The sequence below is a fragment of the Apium graveolens genome, chromosome 6 (assembly GCF_009905375.1).
Source record: "Apium graveolens cultivar Ventura chromosome 6, ASM990537v1, whole genome shotgun sequence".
In the NCBI taxonomy this organism is placed as follows: Eukaryota; Viridiplantae; Streptophyta; class Magnoliopsida; order Apiales; family Apiaceae; genus Apium; species Apium graveolens.
The window spans coordinates 87,958,010-87,981,083 of record NC_133652.1 but is presented as its reverse complement, the minus strand read 5'-3'; the positions used below and the strand labels follow the sequence as shown (position 1 = coordinate 87,981,083).

The following is a 23,074-nucleotide window of genomic DNA, read 5'->3' as shown; positions in this document are numbered from 1 at the left end:
TATTTATATAATTTAAAATTTACTATATTAAATTTATAATATGTGTGTACACACACATATATAGTTAAATATTATATCTATACAAATTTTATATAATTGTAAAAATTGTATTGACATATATAAAAAAATCATTTGAGTTTAACAATTTAAAGATAACAAATATATTGAAAAGATAAATAAAAATTATTTTATGAATAAATTAAGATAGAATTAAATTGCTTTAACTCTTACTTTAATTTTTAAAAATGAAATTTTAATTTTTTCTGTATTTTTTTTTAATTTTTTAAAACTTTTAATATAAAAATAAAAAATTTAACTGAAAATCGGATTCAGATACGGATAATGATTCGCATCCGATCCGAATATTATCTGTATCCGGATAGTATCCGTTAAATCCGAATTCCGATATTATTTTTTAAATATTCTTACTACTACTTAGTACTTTGTGTGATATTTTAATGATGGAATTTGACTAGTTGTCAAGCCCCCTATTCGAATTTCTGATTTTGTCCCTGATCACTGACCAATTTTTTGAAAAATTATATTTCATTCTTAAAATATAACAAAATTGATATTGATTTTAACTATCAAAAAATTACTTCAAGAATTTTTTTTTGTTTTAAAATGAAGGTAAATTTTGAAATGAACCGAACCAAGAAATTGTATTTATTTCTAAAAGTACGAATTTCTTAAAGTAAATTTAAATAGATAAAATCAATATCAATTTGTTTAGAAGAAAAAAATAACTCATTTGCAACTTGAATGACTTCATTTCATCGAGGAATGGTCGGGATATCCAAATTTTTATTCTTCAAAAGTTCAATGAAGGGTAAAATGGGTTGAAGGAAGAAAATGATGACAAAAAAATATTTAACCCCTACATTTCAAATGTATTTTAACAAAATACAGGAAAGTTAACGAAATTGAAATTTCGTTATTACACGCTATAGTTTTTCAATCGTAATATATTAAGTGGCTAGATACGTGTATAAAGTGCACTTTATCCTACACTAAAAACATATATAAGTTAAAAAAATAAAGTTAAAAGAATAACGGCAGTGGTTTTTTTTGACGAAATAACGACATTGATCTATACTATAATAAAATAACTAGAATAAAGTATATTTTTGATTCAACAATTATCCCCAAAATTAGTTATTAAAAATAAAAAAATAATGTTATACACATGTTAAACTACTAAATTACTAAATTATTAGATATAATCTTCTTATACCGTTAAATTATGACCAGAACTTATCTTACTAAACTATTCCTAATTTTTTTATTATTTTTATTATAAATCTATAATTAAGACAAATAGAGGGCAAGAAAACTTTATGGATAAATGGTGGTTCAATTGAATACTAGTTTACTATTTCAAAATTTATTAAATAAAGGCCAAAGCCCTATGAAATCCCAACGTGGGAGTCCTTCAATACCATATATGTTCAACTGCCAGGTTTGCAATATTTGCAAGAATATATTTTGTATTCTTATACAAGTGGGTATCCGAGGTTTCCAATATAACTGTGACTATATATATATAGGAAATAATCAAATATAAACTAAAATTAAAATAAAAATAAAAATTAGAAGCTAATCTAAACCATTATATCAATCCAAACTAATGATCCGTTAGAAATACCACACCCAACTAATCTCTCCCACACACAATCTCAGCCTTTCTCCTCCGTTTTTAATTTAATTTTTCCCGTCAAACGGTAAGTTTTTTTTCAAATCCGACTTAACTGTATTTTTCTGCTGCATCTCTCAACGATCGATTTGCATACCATATATAATATATTTCAAAGTAATTTTTAAAAAAAAAATATTTGGTTTTTAATTTTTATTCTAAAATTGGTTTCTATTAAAATAACTCATATATATATATATATAATATATATAAATATATATATATATATGAGAACTGATCCCCAGCCATCGTTGGATGGGATACAGCAGCCGCATTATTTCATTGCGGGTGCACTCACCCGCCGCAATGTAATATTGCGGCTGGTGTATCCCATCCAACGATGGCTGGGATCAGTTCTCATATATATATATTTATATATATTATATTTCCCTATATATATATATATATATCAATATCTCAAGTATATGTTATAAAACACAGGAGAACATCAACGCAAGGTCAAATGGCAATAAGCAGAAAAGGAATAATATTGGACACCAATATGTTTTCATCATCATAAACTGGTCTGAAATACAGAGCTTATAGAAGACGACAACTTGAACTAGGTAATGTATGCATCATGATGATGAACGGAATGAAGAACTAGAACATTTTCAACAAAAAACAATTTAAAGCACCACTGGGCTATAAACTAATAATCCATCGGCATAAACAACTGGTCATGAGAAAATAAGAAATAGAATTTTCAAATACCTTCTGAACTTTTGAGCTGGGGAAACATGACCGCTCTAAATACTAACAAAAATGCTGTAAGATACAGCTGTAGCCAATACTTTGGAACCCTATCTGAAATTCAAATGAGTCTTCTTTGGTGAACAATAACTGGGTTTTGGAGACCTCATCGCTGTATGTCCCCTGCAATTTGTAGTAGTTTCAAACTCCAAGTCATCATCGTCACTGCTAATTTCGATTGGGGTGGACCTGTTCTGCAGACCTCTTCGTCGAAGAAGAAAGACGTTGAAGTAGTAGCTCACCAACTGTTCCCTCTTTGTGTGATTAAATTTTTTATGTATTTCTTCCCAGAAACACTTACCCTGGGAAGGAGGATTTGACCTTACTATAGCCTCAAAATTCAATTCTTCTGCTTTATTCCAAGATAAAGCAACTTCCTCACCCATCTTGTCAATGTGCCAATGATAGAAGGCCGCACCCAATTCAAGCTTTAGTCTAATCCTTTTCTCAGAAACATGAAATCTAACACATTCAAAGGAACCTTTAAACTCACAACCACACAGATCACGTCTTCCAAATCCAGTGGGATCCCTTTCGATCAAAAAGTTACGGTTGACTCCTTTTTCCTGTGGCCAAATACGTGTACCTAACCACTTAGAGTCACCAGCAGAAGCCTTCTCCGTCCATTCCGGAACTTCTGCTTGAAAATATATACCCAAGGGAATTCTCCTACGACTATAATTTTTAAGCCATAAGCCAGCGAGTGGATCCTCCAAGTCACTCTGTGTATCTGAAGATGTGGAGTGAGAACTTGATTTTGCTTGTGACTTTTTAAAAGAGAGTACTGCCTGAGTTATTTTAGCAGAAACAATCCTTTGGCTGTATCTTGATGTAGCAGAAACCGAATGATCTTCATACATGGTTGGGTGCATCCTTTGCTTCTTCTATAAAATGTAGGAGTTACTATAATTTAGTACTATGAACATGTTTCTTCATACTCCGTACACTTTTTCACATTAAACACAACAAAATGCAGCATACTTCCACTGTAAAGTAAAAACTCTCATAATTCTACAAAACAGTAAGAAACTTTTAAGACAGTTCTCCCTACAACAGCCATCAACTCTCATAGTAAAATTCGGGTACCAATCAGACTCGGACTAGATCTGTAAACCTAAATAACTAATGTCCACTAGTAAAACAGGGAGGCAATAAATAGATAACACCCCCCCCCTCCACTTTGCAACTTCAAAATAAAGCTGATACAAGGAAACTGATTCAGATATTGTAGAGATATTAGCGAAGGAAACTTTTATTTTTAGTGCTAAATAATTTATATTTAAGTAGCAGAGACATTCATTTTACATACATGTTTTATCTAGGGTTAATAATTTACTATATTTGTATCTTATTTATAGAGTAAGCCCAATTGTTATAAATCTCCCATTAGATTATATTATTAGGATATAAATAAGCCCAATTGTTATGGGTCTCCATTAAATTATATTTCTAGGGCTTTTTAGTCTTATATAAGTAAATGCAATCCCATATAAATTATGTTTTTGGAAAAAGTCCCACATAAATTACATTTTTGGAAAGAAAAAAAAAACGGTAGTGCAGAGGCACTACTGGGGTTTCATAAATGTGTTTGTGAGCTCCACGAGGATGTTGACCCCCTAAGGTGGGGTGTTTGTAACATCCCACATCATTTAGTTAATGTGAGACATTCATAAGGACAAGTCAATCACTAGTGTATACCAAATTGCTAGCCTTTTTCGTTGAGGGATTGTTCGATTCGGTAATGCATTCAGTTGTGGTCTTGGGCTGTTATCTATGGTATTATAGCCGACTATCGAAAGCTTTTTGCGTCAATCTGCCGGAGGTTGGGACACGAAGGCTGGTAAAATTTTAACATAATGGACAAGGTTCGAAAGTGAGGACACAAAGTTGGCCAATATTATCTCACAATGGTTGGTACGATCCATTCGGGCCCTGATGAGGACATCAAGAGTTTAAGTGTAGAAGTTTATAACACTCGAGCCCAACAAGTCCAATAGTGAGGAGAGTTAAAGGCAAACTACTACTGCTAAATGCACCAACAAAATCATGATCTTTTTGGGGGCGGTGCGGGTTGTTGCATTTGGCCAGTGTACTTCTACTTATTTCGGATTTGGGACTGATACTTGACCTGACTTTTGAAAAAAAACTCAAAGATTTGACCCGGACTGCGACAAATTTTATCGTGCATTGCAGATTGATGTAAAGAGCATTGAATAAAGAAATTAGTTTTTTTATTAATATAGTGTTGTGGGTATAATTCATCAATTTTTATGGTCGCTATGGCAAGGCAAAAGAATAGGCGTTCTTGAACTTTGAGGCTCCTAAACCAATTTATGTAAGTTAAAATCTACAAGAAGGTTGAAAACCGAATCATAACACCCCTATTTTAGAACATTAAAGTCTAGCCTCAACTACTCGTTCCAAGTACTACGTCGCAGAACCTTCTCCTTTTCGTTCACTCCAACTCTCCCTTCTCACTAGTCAACAATGACACTCACCTGTCAACACTGACCGGATGATTTATTATAATTAACTCATATATACTTAAAAAACAAAAACTTAGCCAATTTCTCTTTTTTATCTAATATAAAAGTTTTAATAACAATTTCTTCATGCTCGGGGTGGCATTCTTGCTTAGAAATGGGGGAGGAGCTTTGATCACATGTGTGGAACAAAAGGATAGTAGGACTTCCGAAGATTGTGTGCAGTTATCGGTTGCTGAATAATATATTCAATATATTTTATAAGTTGGTTGTGAGAGGAAGTAGGTGGTGAAGGTTAGAAAACCTTAAAAACATGAATGGGAAACATGAGCCCATTCAAGCAAAGGCTCACCATATAAAATGAGCAAACATGGATAATGCTAACCAACTGTGAAGTGCCATGGCAAAGAGAGTGGGTGGTCAAGGATATGGTATGAGTGCGATGAGGACGAAAATAAAGAATTAATATATATGTTGTGAATTAGTTTATATTTATTTAGTGTACAGATAAATAATGTATTTATCTATTTTTTTATGTGGGGCTATAAGTATATTATTTAAGTAGTTTGTTTATAGTAAAACCAAATTGTTTATGGACATTAGTCCATTAGATTACATTATTAGGGTTTCTTGACCATATATAAGCATTGTACTCCCCAACATATTTGTTAGCTTTGATTATCCATTTTTCACCGGAATACTATCAATTAATTATTCTTGGGGAATCGTATAATGCATCGCTTATCGATAAATTTTGTTTTATTATTTGCTTTCATATTCAGTCCCGCATGGCTTTGCACAAGATCAAGATCGGCCCCGAAGAAGTCTCGGTGGTGAAATGAAGATGTACATCCTAACGTGGACGTAAAACATGCACATTTAAAATGGTCATGATATGTTACCATATGGGATCAAAAAGTACCCCCAAAATAATTTAAAACGAAAAGGGGAAAAATCAATGACAAGTTACAGATATGGCGCATTTAAAGACCAAGAATAATAATGAAAGTTATAACATAATGAGCCTGAAGAGATAAGGTGTCTAAAGATACAAACTACAAAAATTCTAAGGAATGATGAGAATGAAAAGGTGTAAATAAATGTCATGACATTTTTCCCCTAACGTGGACGTAAAACATGCACATTTAAAATGGTCATGATATGTTACCATATGGGATCAAAAAGTACCCCCAAAATAATTTAAAACGAAAAGGGGAAAAATCAATGACAAGTTACAGATATGGCGCATTTAAAGACCAAGAATAATAATGAAAGTTATAACATAATGAGCCTGAAGAGATAAGGTGTCTAAAGCTACAAACTACAAAAATTCTAAGGAATGATGAGAATGAAAAGGTGTAAATAAATGTCATGACATTTAAGGTATAAGAATGACATTCTAATAACTTATTTAAAAAGGTGACTTGGTACACTTGGATTTGTGATGCAGGACAAGGGTGGAATAGTAGGTGACATTTAGGGTGCATTTGTGATGTAGGACAATGGTGGAATAGTAGGTGACATTTAGGGTGCATTTGTGATGTAGGACAATGGTGGAATAGTAGGTGACATTTAGGGTGCATTTGTGATGTAGGACAATGGTGGAATAGTATGTGATATTTGGGGTGCACTCGGATTTGTGATGTAGAACAATGGTGGAAAAGGATATAAACAAAGGGGTAAACCTATCTCCGGAAGGAATCGGTGCAAACATTACAAACCTTCAAACTTTTGTCAAAACACTCATCAGTTCAAATGTATCAACTCTAACAGAAAATTGCAACTTTTATATAAATCCTGAAAAATACTATAGTAGTAACTAATTAACTATAAGCAAATACTTGGCTTCTACTACCACCACCATGAAAAGCATTATCTAATTTTAAAATATGCCAACTAAATTACTTGCAACTTATTTAACTTAAAGATAGCAAATTCGTTAATTGTATTTAGATTCAATTTGGAGGATATTAAAGGATAATAATGGCAAAATAATCAATTTAATCTTTCAATAAGGAAGTAAAAGGAAAATAATAAAGATAGGAAGCAATAAGGTCATAGGTTCCATACCAAATAGGAAAAAACTATAAAGGTGTTACTGTGCTGTTAGGGGAAGTATTGCATAGTTCACATATATATTTAACATCATTTACAAAAAGGTGAGATAAGAATAAAGACTTGATGAATAAAGACTTGATGCGGAGATTGTGGTGTTCTATACGTAAAAAGATGCACAAAGTTATGACAATGATCACAATACAAATTAACTTAATTCGCATTGGGGAGGATTATTAAGGCTAGGCTAAAAATGGAAACAAAAGTGAACACAACTAGACTTGGCAAAATGGGTCTGTATCCGAAGAACCGAACCGAAATCTATCGATCCGAGATCCGATCCGAGATCCGAATTATATAATCCGATAATTATCCGAAAATCAAATTAAACCGGTCCGAAAATTACCCGAACCGAAAATTTAACCGAAAATGATCCGAAATACTAGATCCGATTATAAATTGGAACCGAACAAAACCGATTCATATAATATTTGAACCGAATATGATCCGAAATAAGCAAACTTCATACTTAAATATATCTTATATTCGTGATAATTTAATTATTTAATTATAAATTAATGTAAAAGTACATTATATTATATTAAAAGTACTACATTTAATAAAAAGATATTTTTTTAAGTATCAAAACATGAAAAAATAAATAAGTTAAGATCTGAAATATCCGAACCGAATTTAATCTGAACCGAATTTTGTCCGATTTTTATCTGAATTTCATCTGTTTTTTATCCGAATTAGACTCGAACCGAATCTCATCCGATCCGATCCGAATGACCTCGAGTTATATCATAATCCGAAAGTGGAACCGATCCGAAATATATCCGATCCGAAACCGATCCGGTTATCCAATTTGTCAGGTCTAAACACAAAACACAACTGGTGTGAAAACTTCTCAACAAAATGGGTTAGCCAGAAGAAAAATTGGTGACTAATATAAGGTCGCACGGTCTATTATTGACGAGGCAATCATGACTGCAGCATATCTTATCAACCGTCCTCCTTCAAATGTTCCACAAAACACCATTGCCCGTAGTCCATGCAAATCCACTTTATTTGGTAGAATGGTAGTGTATGATTTGTTCATAATCATTCTCAATCTCAGGATAAAGTTAGATTCTCGTGCTCTCCATAGTGTTCTCGTTAGTCATTGAACACTCAAAGGGGATAGAAATATTATCACCCTCCCTCGCGTCGCATATTTGTCAATCATGACATTACCTTTTGGGAGTCTATCTCTTATTTTTCTCCCGACTCCTCTTTGCTTCGGGGGAGATTATTCGACACAGTCTTGATATTGAAGCTACAGATGGGTCACTTCTATTCATCAATGTCAATGTGCTTAGTCCAAACACTAGCCCAGACATCATCTACACATCCACGTGTTTGCAAAGAGTCGAATGATCTATATATAGATTTGACATGCCAAATTTGATAACTTTTTCTAGGTGAAAAAAATGATGATGCCACCACTTTACTGCATCCAGAGACCTATGACCTCGTGGCAGATCCTACAACACCTATAATTGAGCATGACAATTGTAACACTCTTGATCGTACTCTAAATTTTCATGTTTTAGAAAGGGTATACGCTCTTAAGCTAATCATCTCCTCTAAAAATTTTATTTCCTATAATGCATTATCTCCTTCATCACTTGCTTTTTAGACATCTTTGTCTAGTGTTTTCGTTGCACGTACTTGGCACAATTGCTTAATGTGACCCTAACTCGAAAAGATGCCATGACAGAGGAGATGAATGCATTGGAACATAATGGAACTTGGAAGCTAACTACTCTTCCAACAAAAAGAAAGGATGTAGGATGCGGTTTGATGTTCAGATGGGTGAGGGAGGTGTTCAGATAAATAGATGGAACTTATTGAAAGGTACAAGGCAAGAATAGTGGCAAATGGGTATACTCGAACTTACAAGATCGACTATCATGAAACTTTTGCCACGGTATCAATGTTGGCTATCTGAGACTTGATATTGTGTGCAGCAAATCTTGGATGGTAAGTCTATATTGATGATAAACTAAATCCAACAACCTTTGCTGATTGGTTGTCTGCAATTGATGAGCCTTTTATTGGTATGACATTACTACATCCACGAGAACTCACATTGATGCAGAATAAAAAATTATAATATTAGTTTGTATTTTTTTTGTATTATTAATTAAGAAAGATTTAAATATATTTGGTTAAGAATAATATTAAATATAGTAGGTAAGAATTATTAGGTAGTAGTTATCAATTAGAGTTTGTTTGCTATTTTTAGGATCTTACTTGTTCATCAAGTTTTAGGATTATTCTATAATCTCATGTAAACAGCATTAATTTTGATTGATTATTACTGAAACTGAGAATGTTCTCTCTCTTGTTATAAGTTGCGATCCTAATTAACTTCTCTTCTGTAGTTGAGAAATCCTAGGGTTATTATTCTTCTTCAGTTCGATCACACCTTAGGTATGGATTTTCTGCGGTTAATCCACAAATATCTATCGTTTAATTGTTTTTAATACCTTCTCATGAATCAAAGTGGTATCAGAACCAGCATTCCTCCACCTAAACACCATATCAGGCCATTCCATCACCAAAATTAAACTCCACACAAACAAAATCACTGCCCACCCATTCTTGTGTCTCAGGAAATTCATCAAACACTTCACAGCACCACCTAGCAGTTTACCGGAAGTCCAAACAGCCACCAGAAGCTGCACCAGCAGCCTCCGGAACCCACCAGCAGCCTTCAAGCCTCCAGTAGACTCCAACAACCTGTCAACAGCCACCACCAGCCCCTGAATCCTTATTTTTACAGAATGGTTACTGCTAGTGAAGTAATCAACTGGTTTTGTACGTATCTCGAGCAAAACAATATGAGGTTATGGAAGTTGGAGAATAAGTTTGAGGATTTGGGTTTGCAAATGAAAGATGTGCAAGCAACACTTAAAGTAATTGTGGATCAACTTGGTGTGCAACATAATCCTCCACCTCCACCTGCAATACCCCATCCCCGATTGTAGAAAAAATCAATATTCTTGAAGCTCCTATAGTTCAGTGCATCAACATTGAAAAAACAAGAGGCTGAGAAGAAGTCTATTCAGTGTTCTAGCATTGAAAAAAAAGAGGTAGAAGAGGTTGTTAAAAGTGAAGAAGTTGCAAACCAAGAGAACAACATTTGAATGGTGGAACATATTGATTTTTTAGGCGTTGACAACTATTGACAACCACTATTGCATCAAAATAAGTTATTCTTTCAATATTGTTTCTAAAGACATTGCTCACGGATTTAAAATTTCATGTGTCTTCAAGTTTAGCTGCAAACTGTGTGCTGATTCTTAAATTTTATAGAACTCGTGGACGAGTTTTTTTCAAAGGTGAGGAGAATGATGCCGACAAAGAATTGTAATATTAGTTTGTATTTAGTTTATATTATTAAATAGGAATAGATTGAAATATATTTGGTTAAGAATAATATTATATATAATAGGTAAGAATTATTAGATAATATTTATCAATTAGAGTTTGTTTGCTATTTTTTAGGACCTTACTTGTTTAGGATTTTTATATAACCTCATGTAATCTTCATTATAGAATAGACTTTGATTGATTATTATTGAAATTGAGATTGTTCTCAGGTTGCGACCCTAACAAACTTTTCTTATTCGGCTGGATCACCTTAGGCGTGGATTTTCTGCGGTTAATCCACAACAATCTATCATTTAATTGTTTTTAATACCTTGTCCTGCATCACACATCCTTATTAGAAGGAAACAAAAAAAATAAAAATTAAAAAACGTCATGGAAAGGAAGGTCCGGGTTTTTGCTCATGGAGTAGACCAAAAGACCCAATTGATAACTGACTATTCAATTAATTGCCAACTTTGTTCAGAGGCATAATACAAGCAAAATGTGGAGAACAATTTGTAATTAGAACCGAAAAATGATATACCTGCCAGATAGATTGCTGAATACTTGAGTTGCCCTTCCTTTCCACCACCATTGCCTGGCGAACCAACATAACATGCTTCCAAGGCTGCTCATCTCCAAAATACTTCCATTTTGACTTTTCTGGTAAAGACCCGACGGCTTTATTACAGGGATCCTTGGCAACTTTCTTGACCCAATTAAGTGATTCTGAGACACACTCACGCTTCCTCTTTCCATTACAAGCACCATCTTTATCTCGACTCCTAAAGTCTATATCGCAACTGTCATCATCGACAATCTTTCCATCATTTCCATTCAACTGCTCAAAACACCGAACCTCATCGTTTTGACAATGGTTTCTGCTGGAGTCACCTTCAGAAACTACACCAGACTCAAATAGCATATCACCGCCATTATCCTTGCCTGCATCCAGATCCATAAAACTCAAATCTTTACCTCTTTCAGCCAACTTTTCACCACTGGTGAAATTAGATTTACTCTTCTCCTCCAAATCCACCTGCACTTTTCTTCCATCTTTCTCCTTGTCAAAAGTATTTTCAGACGAGAACTCTCTAGTCTCGGATTCCAGGTCCATCATGTAAACACTCTGAACAACTTCACTGTCTCTTTCTTTACCTTTCAACTCTTTCTCTTTACTCTTTAGAGTCCTTTGCATCCAAATATCAATTGAAACTAGGTACTTCGCATAAATCAGTTTCAAAGACGTACCAAACCCAGAACTCAAACCAAACTCCTTCACAACAAAGTCCCACAGCCCATTACGAGAAACAGCTTCATAACCACCATATTTTCTCACTAACAAATACAGTTTATACAAATCCACCGACTGCCCATCTCCAAGCATAGGAGGTAAAGGCCTAACACATTTATTCCCCCAAATTTCTCTGGAAAAAACTGACACAATTTGATCAAAAGAACACTTAAGGTCACCCTTTTTGTCACCTTCAAGAGATGACTCTAAATCGAAGCAAGAATTACCATTCTGAAGCGCTTTTAGAGTTTCAAGCCAATCTGTATTAGACCCATTATCTATCTTCGACAGCCCTGCCATGGATTGCGAATTCAAACCCTAAAAAAACATCCCCTTTATCAAACAGAACACACACTATACAAATCTAAATCTACATCTAAGCTCACAAAAAGTAATAATAAAACAAAAAGATATGGGTATCAAAATTTAAGATTAACTAGTGAAATTTAGGGAAGAGTTTGGCGGGAAGACATTTATCTAGGGTTACAGACGAGAATATTTGTAAACCCCTCCATTATTGAATGTCCCGCGAAAATGTAATTGAAACCCAGATGGTTCAAATAGATCTTTTTACGATTTTAATGAAGAACGATACATATCCGGTATATTCCGCTTAAATCAGACCATTGTAGTTTTTACCCCAAAAAAAATATATCATTTGTTGGTATTAAGTTATCAAAATATAATTTGTAACCAAAGAAAGAAAGGGAAGTCTTACCGGTAATTGAAGAGAGACTTGAATTTGGTGGAGACCCTTCTTTTTATTTATTTTTTCCTCTTCTTTGATGCTTGTTTGTTATTCTTTACTTTTGTAACCAAACCTTTTTTATTTTCCCTACAAAAGAAGGGGATGCCTCTTTTTGTATTTATATTTTTCGTTTGTGTGGGCTTTGAAATAATATGAGATGGAGAGATGTATGTAGATGATGATGAGAAGAATTTGATAAGGAAAAAAATTAGGGTTTTGAACAAGTCACAATGAATTATAGATACATTGAAATAGATATAGATGGAAGTGGAAGTATGAAACAATTTGTGGTTAACTATGGTTTGTTTAAATCATGGTGTTGAGTTTGTGTAAAATTGATGGAGGGTATTTTTGGAAATAAAAACTATTTTTTAGGATGGTTTTTTTGCTTGAGAGGGTATTATTAAAGGGTTGAATACTAACCAATTATAAGAGAAAGTTATAGAAGTAACAATTGTATTAACAATTTTATTCAACCATGGTTTGTTTAAATAATGGTATTTGAGTTTGTGTAAAATAAGAAATTGTGAATGTTTCTTTGATCTTTACATTGATAACTTCATGTGAGATTGAAATGTTAAGGAGATTTTTAAATATTAGGAAATATTTTTTTTATTTTAAAATAAATGTCCATCGCACATATTAAGAAAAATGAGATAAAAAAATATATTAATTGCATTAAATAAATATAAGTGGGATAAACACACTATATTTGATTTGATTTATTTATATTTTTTTGATTAATTTAAGAGTGTCATGTTTTTATAGGATTTTTCCGTATCTCATGTATGTTTCCTGTCAGAAATTTAATTCTCAAATTTTAAATATCATTAATGTAATTGTGATAATTATGATAATTTTACAAATGAAAATTTGATTGAAGTTTTAATTTTGGTAAGTTATTTAATATATCGTTTTGTGTGATACTAACTTAACTTTTAAAAAAAATTATTATAACATTAAAAATTAAAAATTTGATATATAAATATTATTCATATCATACTTATAGTACTATATGATTTTAAAACTAAATAATTTTTAGAATATCGTGTGTGGCACTTGTTGGAATTTACTAGTTTTCCAACTAAATATGATTAGCCTAAACCCCGTGAGATACATAATTTTTTTAAATAGTTTATTGAGACGCGTTTCGTAACGACCTTCTAAAATAATTTTTCGTCTTTTTTTCTTTTTTGTATTTCTTATCTAATCTTGATCATTTGGAAATTATGAATAATAAATAAATATAATAAATTAAAAAGTTTGAAAAATCATTTTCTCTTTATACATTTTTATTCCAATAAGCCTCTCTCTCATTATTCACAAATTATCATAAAATTATATTATGTATAAGTCAATAATTAATGTAATATTTTTTTTCTAATTTATAATATAAAATTGTAAAAAAATTACAAAAAATAGATTGAAACAATTTGAGAGCCGCCACCTTACCGTACTCGTCTTCTCCTATAATGGTATAATGGTTTTTAAAAAATATTGAGAAAACTTAATTGTAAACAATTGCCTTTGTAGTATTTTATAAGCTTAAAATTAAAAGAAAAATTTAAGAAAAATATAATATAGTAAGTTGATATTAGGAGAAGAGGAGAAACAATATTTAAAAAGAAATTAATGAGAGTATCAAGATGGTAAGTTGATTTAAATGGGAAGAAGAAATTTTAGTAGAATATTATGATGGTAATTTGATTTCAAAAATTTTAATTAAAGATTTTGTAAATATTTTAGAAGAATATTACGAACGGTGATAGTCTATTTAGGAGAATATAAAGTAACTATAATTTTTGATATAGAAAAATAAAATATAGTAAGTTGTTTTAAGGAGAAAATAGGAGAATTGGTCTTAAAAGGAAATTTTGGAAAATATCAATATGGTAAGTTGATTTAAACCGAAAGTAGAAGTTTTAGAAGAATATTATGATGGTAAGTTGATTTCAAAAATCTAAATTAAAGATTTTGTAGAAACTTTAGGAGAATATTAGAAACGGTGATAGTATATTTAGGAGAATATAAGATAATTGTAATTTTTGATATTTATTAATTCAAAAAATTGAAAAAATTAGAAAAATAGAATGAGACGATATGAGATGCGCCACATAAACGCCCCCGTCTTCTCCTTTGTATAAGTACTAATCGACAAAGCCGTGCCGCGCTCCGCAGCGGCCATTAAAACATATTTTTAAAAAAATTCATATGAAAACTATTTAACAAAAACATGAACTATAATAAAAAATTTAATTATTCATAATTATTGTCCATTTTGTATCACGCTTTGTTAGGCCGACACCTGTTGTAATATACATAGTGAAACAAAATTGCTTACATATTTTTTCATGATTCTAAAATATCATGTCTTCTTAAGTTAATAATAATCATAGTAATTATGATGTTTTGTTAGCCCGTCGCCTGTTGTAATAAAAAAGACTAATTAGATAAATTTTAATACGAACTAATAGTATAATTTAGATAAAAAATAAAGAGATGCAAACCCTTACAAATAAAAATAAAAGAGATGCAAACCCTTACAAATAAAAAATATTATATTGCATATCTTATATAGACTCGAGAGGGACAGTCTGCAAAGTTTTTTTTGAAAGAGCATTATAGTAAATAATATTGAAGATTTGTACATGGAGGGTCTATGGAGGCCTTTTAACTTCCACTGTCACGGTCCTTCCACACTCTTTACTTGCAAAAAATTGTTTAAATATCACATATCTTTGAAAAATTTTCAAATTGTCAGCTAATAACTTGGTGTTAGGGACATGGGGCAACTAATTGTACAAAATCTCAATATTTTATTTCTACTTCTATTTTGATATAAATTTAAAGAGATTAATATCAAAGATATTTGGTCGATCATAATCCTGGTCGTAAGTAATATTCATAGTTTTTGTTTATTTATTATGTATATATATTTTGTATAAACTTTTACAAAAGTATTTTATTGTGCAAGATTTTATTAGTATTTTATTGTGCAAGATTTTATTGTGTAGATTTTATTAGTATTTTATTATGCAAGATTTTATTAGTATTTTATTGTGCAAGATTTTATTAATGTTTTCCTATAGTATCTAGTTAAATTGAGGGTAAGTGTTTGTGTCCTGTTTTTAATATCCCACGTCTATCCTTATTGTGATCAGTACTGTTAGGTATGATAATGTTTATGTAACAAAATTAGGTTATACCTAAAAACTTGTTTATATACGACATTTTTGTAAATCTTTTAACCACAAAAGGTATGTTTTCTTTTAACTCTCCAGTTACTCTTTCTCTTTATGTTGATGTTATATATTATTCAAACTGTTATGTAAATGAAGTTTATCTCCGGTTATTCTGTGTGTTGTTATATGTATATTGTTGAAACTGTTATGTAAATGAAGGTTATGCATATTTTGAAAATCATTTTTATATTGGTTTAACTTCTGCATCAAAAAGTTTTTTCAAAAACTATATTTTCTTAAATTTATTCTATTTTATTTTTCTATGACCTTAGGAATTATATAGGTGGATATTTGTATGCATTGATAATATGCAGATATGTATTAAAAATGTGTTACGAGTGATAAATGTATTTGGCAAAAGTTTATTTATCATAAAATTAATTATTATATATTGATTGGGAAATAATTAGATTATTTAACTACTTTCATCATTTTGTTGATTTTTTTGTGTAAATTAAAATGTATTTATTTCTCAATAATTTTTTATATATAAGTTTGCTTTCTTGAAAAAAGAAAAGAAAGAGATTTTGATAGCTCTTAATTTATTCATGAGTGATATTTTACTCCTGTTTCATTTGGATATCAGGTTTGGTGAGTTGGTAGAGTCAGATATATTTAATATTTAATATAGACTAGTATTGTTTGGTAAGTTGGGCATAGTCAGATTATATTTAATATATAATAGTCATAACCCTTAGTTGTTTAAGTATCAATCATATATAATTGAAAAGATAGTATTTTTAATTATTAGTGACTGATAATTAAGTCAAATACACCTATAGAGAATTTTGAGATCTCGATAAGTCATTATACTTATCGAGATGTCACCTTTCTATAAAACAATGTTAGGCCCTTAATCAACTGTAGAGGGGTGGTGAATACAGTTAATACAATCAATTCAAAAAAGTTTCAACTAAATCAATAATTTTTATATTAACAGATAAAAACTGATTACAAACGTACTCTCTCGAAAGGATGAACAAATATCTTTGAGAGCTGCTAGGTTATGCGAAAGATATAACAATGTCGCAATGCTTATCGCATGAACCTAATATGTGCTTAATATAGAGCACAACTACACAATGTATAAGGAATCATATTCTATCAACAACAAGTAAACCTAAGACAATGCTTCTGAGATAAAGTCATTCTCCTTGAGTTCCTATTTCTTTTTCCTTATCGAAGATCAACTGATGTGACAAATACTGATTACATCATCCGTTGATATCATCATCCGTATATATCATCATCGTTCGTTGATATATAAGTTCTGAAGTGAACTTCTGATAGTTTCTGTTTGATATCATCAATTGCTCCTAACAATCTCCCCCAACTTGTTCATTATAAAAATATTGACAAGTTCCAATTGATGATGTCAAAACTATCTAAATGTAGAAATCAAGTATGCATATTCAATCTTGTTTCAGTGAATATTATACTTTACTCTTCATTCTGAACTGCTTCCTTAACTTGAGCAATGTCAGAGGTTAATTTCAGTTCATCAGCCTGGTTAGCTCCAAAAATCTTCCTTCTTTGGTGAGCTTGGCTGATTTCTTCTTCTTCACATTTTTCTTTAGTATCATAAGCTTGAGCTACTGTATATATTGGATCTATCAGTATTTGAGATTTAGTTTCCTTAGATACTGATTTCTTCTTTACAACAGTTTTGACTTTAGATTTTGAAATCTTTGACTTCTCTCCTATCTTCTATTTTCCTTTAAGCTTCTTGTCAGTAGTTATAATAACTTGTGATATGAGAGATCTTTCATCTTCTGCCTGACTGATTTCCTTTATAACTACACCTCTAGTTGGTCTGTGAGAAGGATCATCTTCATAAAGTACTTGAGAAATAACAACAATATTAGCATTTATTGTCTTCATGGAATTCTTGAAGTCTTCCTCCATTTGCCTTAGTTGTTCAAGATCAACTCCAGGATTTTCTCTTGCAAAGATTCTTCTACTCACCTCAGAGTCAAATAATTAAATCTTTAAATCCTTGTAGAATAGAGTTGTTTTTCTTCCTTTTACTTTCAGAGTTTGAAGATATTGACTTATTTCAGTACCAGCTTCTATCTCCAGAATACCTTGGTCTTCATTAATAGCAGTTGTGACTTGTAAAGATTGTTGCATATTTGTAGTCACAGTCAATTCTTCTACTCTTCTTTCATTCCTCTTACTCTCTCCACCTTGTCTAGATTTAAATCTAGTGATTGCTTTTAATGAACCACTATATCCAACTAGCTCTTCACATATTCTCCTTTCACTATCCTTTTATCCCCCTTATTACCTCCATCAGGATTTTCATCATCAGTATTTGTCAATGTCAGTTATTTGCATTTAGATTTAACAATTTACTCCCCCTTTCTGGTATCATCACCAAGCAATAAAGAAAGAATCAGCTCCATTGAATTCTGTACTTTTGTAAGTTGATCAGACATTTGAGCTTGTTTAGCTTCCATTCTAGCTCGACTGGCTTCAATTGCAGTTTGCTTGACAACTATTGGTGCAATTTATTTTTGAATTTCCTGATGAGTATTCAGCCTTGAAGCAATCAATGATTCTTTAATCTGATTGATTTGAGTGCTTCATGAGCTGTATGTAAGGATCTAACAACTAAAGTTGATGCTTTCAGATGATTCAGCATATCAGAATTCTTAATCTTCTGTTCTGTTATTTCCAGATGTGTAACGGCTTTTTTTCTGGAAATAGGATATGTATCATCTTTCCAGTGAGCATTCTAAAGATTATCAAAATAGTCCTTGTCCTTCTTAGCATCTAACTCTATTATTTTCTATTATCTCACATGCATAGGCATATCTTCAGGGAAGAAAAGATCATCCTCAGGATCTTTAATAGCATTAGAAATATTAGCTTCTTTATCATCATTACATTCTTCAATAACAACTGGATTTTGCACTAATTGCTGAACTTCATCACCAGCTTCATCATGTAGAATAGAATTAGAAATTGGTGCAGTATGTGATCCAGTAGCTTTAGAAGTTTCCACACCTTCAATAGTTAACTCCACATCTTCAAGTATTGTAGATAAATGAATTAGAGCTTCGAAATTAACTTCCAGGACTTCAGTTCCTGTAGAATGTTGTGGTGATTCTGAAATAATTGAAAATATATGAATGGACTGTTGCGCTACTACATCTTCAGCAACAACAGGGATTTTCTCAAGTGATGGTAAAGTGGAGTAAATGGATTGTTTTCAACAAAAAACAAGGATTGTCTCATGTGGTGGAATAGTAAAATGCATGGACTACAAGAAATTATCAGTACTTAGACTTGTAGGGAGATTAATAGGCCTTGGTACATCAAAGTTTACTTAAGGTTCAACAGAATGTTGTTCAGCATCTGTTTCTTTAGTACTCTGAGCACCTGCAAACATATATCAAATAAAACTTAATCTCTCTATTCTTTTAAAGTAGTCTCACTAGTCCTCACACCACACATCTCATGACTTTTAATAGTCAGAGCTTCCTCACAAGGATTACTAAATCCTATCTCTCAGCTACCTCTCTTTTTTCCAGGAAGGATCCTGCCTCTCTTTAATTCTATTTTTCTCTCAATCTTTTCACACATCTCATAAAAAAAGGCTCAGAAATATTGTCCTACAGAAATAAGAGGTGACTAAAGAAGGATGATCTGTGGTCATACTACTAGAGGTATTCCTTAAATAAGGTCTAAAAGTAATCATACCAACATTATTTATATCATGAAAAATAAATACTGAAAAGACTAAGTCAGTATTTAGAATAAATGCTGATAAGTAATAACAGTATTTATACCTTGTGAATCTGAAGATCACAATTAAGCTCACAGTTACAATATGGTTATGACAGTTGTTATTCATCAATAATAAGACCTTCATTTGAATTGGAGAAGATTTGATCAGGTTACTGTCATGTACCTGTTAGGGCGAAAACACACGCTAATATTCACGCAAGTATACGCGTTCGCAAGTAGTATAAGATATAAATCCGATTCGTTTCCACAGAGACTGGTTTAGGTTAAGTTCAATTTATGCACCTATGCAACAATGTATGGTTATCGCTCAATGCTAAGACAAATAACAAATTGGGTTTTTATTAAACTAAGAGATTATACTAAATAATATTAACTAAGAGAATTGAGGTTGAATTACTATATGTGACAAACATGGGATTCTAATTTCATTACTACTTCATTCAAAAGCCTTTTTGTTCTTAACCTTAGCATGTGATGGTGATGACACTAATCAGATGACACGAAACTGATAAACGCCAACTTTCGATGCATGAGTACCATTCTACCAGACGTCCATAAAAGAGATGGAAGCTGAATAGGCACCAATTATATTGAGACCCTAGATGTCTATAGAATTTGACAACATAACGGTTTAAGCATAAGTTATCCATAATGATTATATAGGGAAAGTAAAACGGTTAGAGTTACCCACTAATCATGCATACAATAGATGAACCTATGCTAGCATGGCAAGTTCTAAATCTCAAGATTCACTGTCGTTTCAAAAGAGATTAACACGCTATCTTATATGTTAGCTACACACATAAGATGAATAAGCACAACCAATACTAGGATATCAATCAATCACCACATACCAAGATATCAAAACAATTAATTATTGAAATCCATAAGTAAATCCGCTAGAACCCCGTGATAACGATTAGCCCATGATTGAACTTATCGTCACCATGGGTTCCAATGAAAGCATGGTATAAACAAGGTCTAAATAAAATGAATAATAATCAAAGTATGAATAAACGAGATCTAGGTTCAACAAGAACGAAAACGAGCATCCAAAGTTACAACTAATTCAAAGAATCACAAGTTGCAAATAAGATTTTCTTTTTCAGAGTTATTCTGTGCTTCTAGGTCTTCTCCTTGGTATCCCAATCTTCCCGGATGATGAAAACCCTTTTTTTAAGTATCTATACGCCCCTAGTGGACCTGGACCCTTAAAATCGTCAAATTCCACTCAAAAAAGGCCTTTTCAGCGAAATCAGCGACCAGCCGCGCCCTGAGCGGGCGCTCAGACAGCTTCTGGAAAAAATTCCGATGAATCTTGTTTTGGCCATAACTTGAGTTCTACTTGTCAGAATTAGGCGATTCAACTGCCCACGCAAAGCTAACGAGAATCTCTACAACTTGACAATAGCATTGACTTCCAATTCTGATCATTTTTTATCATATTTCCTTTAAAAGCTCTTTTCTTCATATAACTGATACCTGAAATGCAATCACACAAAAACACATCAAAATACCAACAACTTGAGTTCAAAACACCAATTTAAGCTTGTAATGAAGCATTCCAAGTGGATATAAAATCCACTTATCAGTATCATGATCTCAAACCTTGTTCTTTAAAGAACTAACACTTGAATGTGTTTATTGAAAGTTATCACAGAGTCTTCAGTAAAAGATGATGAAACCTCCGTGTCTCTGTTAGTATCATTAAGATCTACCTCAGCAAGTAGTTTCTAACCAACTAAATGTTGTTTCTGAGTGGTGATCACAATTCAAGAATTATAACAGAGGAGATAGATACTGAAGGGACTCTTTGATTAACCATGTAATAATTAATCATAATATGAATACACGATTACGCATATCTAGGTAAATAAAAAGTAATCTCTCTCTTCAGATTTCTATTCCCAATGTAAGTACTCAAGTATTACTAGATACTTACATCAGTAGCTAACCCATTTAAGCAATTAAAAGATATTCCACTAACACACTGATTAATTAAAAATACTGTGTAACAATTTATTTTGAATAAATTCAAAATAAACAATGAAGTATAACAGTCAATCAAGATTTGACCATCATCAGTATTTTAATCATGACTATCAGGACTTATCAGTCAAAACTGGGTTGACCAATATCAGAATTTATTAACTACTGTTAGGGCGAAAATACGTGCTAATAACACACGCAAGTATACGCGTTCGCAAGTAATATAGAATACTTTCTAGTTCGTTCCCACAGAGACTCAGACTAATTATGTTAAATTAAACTCACTCACCAGTGTATGATTACTTCTCAATGTTAAGACAATAACACTTAGATTTGATTAACTAGTTATTAACTACAATTAACTACGAGAATTAAACACTTAATTAACACTTGAATTAACAATATTAAAACACTAATAAGATCACAACTTCATTACTACTTCCTTTAATAGCCATTGTTATTACCCTTAACATCCAATAATGATGATATTAATCGAATAACACGAAACTGATAAAAGCCAACTTTCATTGTACTAATACCATTCTACCAAGCATCCACAATTAAGATAGAAGTTGAATAGGCATCAATTATGTTGAGTCCCTATATGTCTATAGAAATTGACAACATAACGATTTAAGCACAAGTTATTCATTTTGATTTCACAGGGCGAATAAAACGGTTAGAGTTACCCACTAATCATGCATACTCGTACATGAACCTATGCTAGCATGGCAAGTTCTAAATCTCAAGATCCATCGTCGCTTCACAAGAGATTAACACCCTATCTTATATGTTCGCGACGCACATAAGACGAATACGCACAACCAATACTAGATATCATACAATCATCACACACTAAGGTATTAAACAACTAACTAAAAATTCCATAGTAATTCCGTTACGACCCCATGATCACGATTAGCCCATGATAGCACTCATCGTCATCATGGGTTCATATGAAAACATGATAATAACACACGAGAATAATAACTAAAATACTTATATTAAACCAGAGTACGTCACAAAAGTAAATAGGTTCAAAGTAAGGAAAACTAGCATCCAACAATACAACGAAAATAAAGAATCACAAAAAAAATATGCTTCCTCTTCGTTGCGGTGTGCTAAAACGGTCTTCTTCCTTATCTCCTCGCTCTTCGATTAATACTAGGATCCAACCTTTATGAAACGTCTCTGAAATCTACTTATATAGGAGTCCCATAAAGCCCAGCTAACTCAGAAGTTAGAAGTCAAACATAAATAGGAGTCTAAAATATTAATTCTAAAAATCCGACCCTGCGCGGCCGCTCAGCATTCCTGAGTGGGCGCTCAGCTTCCTGAGTGGGCGCTCAGCTTCCTGAGCGGGCGCTCAGCAGAGCTGAGCGGGCGCTCAGCCCCTTACAGGAAACTGATCTGTTTTTCTCCCATTTCTTCGTTGCAATCTGCTCCTATCTTCCCACTTGCAATGCTAAACACATGCCAAGGCTTATTATTGATGAAATCTCTTCCGAAATATAATTAATACCCTGAAATGCACAAACACTAGAAAAATGCATCAAATACACAAAATACTTGATTTCAAGACACCAATTCAAGCTATTATAAGACGTTCTAAGTGGTATAAAATGCCACTTATCACACCCCCAA

General features: G+C 32.2%; 1 protein-coding gene across 2 annotated transcripts; it reads right to left on the bottom strand.

Annotated features, from left to right (window-relative positions):
- Positions 1 to 2,155: 2,155 nt before the first annotated feature.
- Positions 2,156 to 12,591, bottom strand: LOC141667729 (AT-rich interactive domain-containing protein 1-like). 2 transcript variants are annotated; one of them, XM_074474335.1, is made up of 3 exons: positions 12,417 to 12,591; positions 10,949 to 12,016; positions 2,156 to 3,330 (listed from the first exon to the last, which is right to left on the bottom strand). In XM_074474335.1, the coding sequence occupies exons 2-3, from the start codon at positions 11,996 to 11,998 to the stop codon at positions 2,497 to 2,499; spliced, it is 1,884 nt and encodes a 627-aa protein (XP_074330436.1). In that variant the 5' UTR covers positions 11,999 to 12,016; positions 12,417 to 12,591; the 3' UTR covers positions 2,156 to 2,496. The 2 variants fall into 2 exon arrangements, with proteins under 2 accessions (XP_074330436.1, XP_074330435.1); XM_074474334.1 differs by lacking the exon at positions 12,417 to 12,591 and having other exon boundaries at positions 10,949 to 12,319.
- Between the last annotated feature and the right edge of the window lie 10,483 nt (positions 12,592 to 23,074).

What these genes read in the sequence shown, in the direction of transcription:
- LOC141667729 (XM_074474335.1), bottom strand. Translation starts at nt 11,998, where the DNA reads ATGGCAGGGCTGTCGAAGATAGATAATGGGTCTAATACAGATTGGCTT. An exon ending in TTCAGCAATCTATCTGGCAG is followed by an intron (nt 3,331 to 10,948) that starts GTATATCATTTT and finishes TACATTTTATAG; the next exon opens with AAGAAGCAAAGGATGCACCC.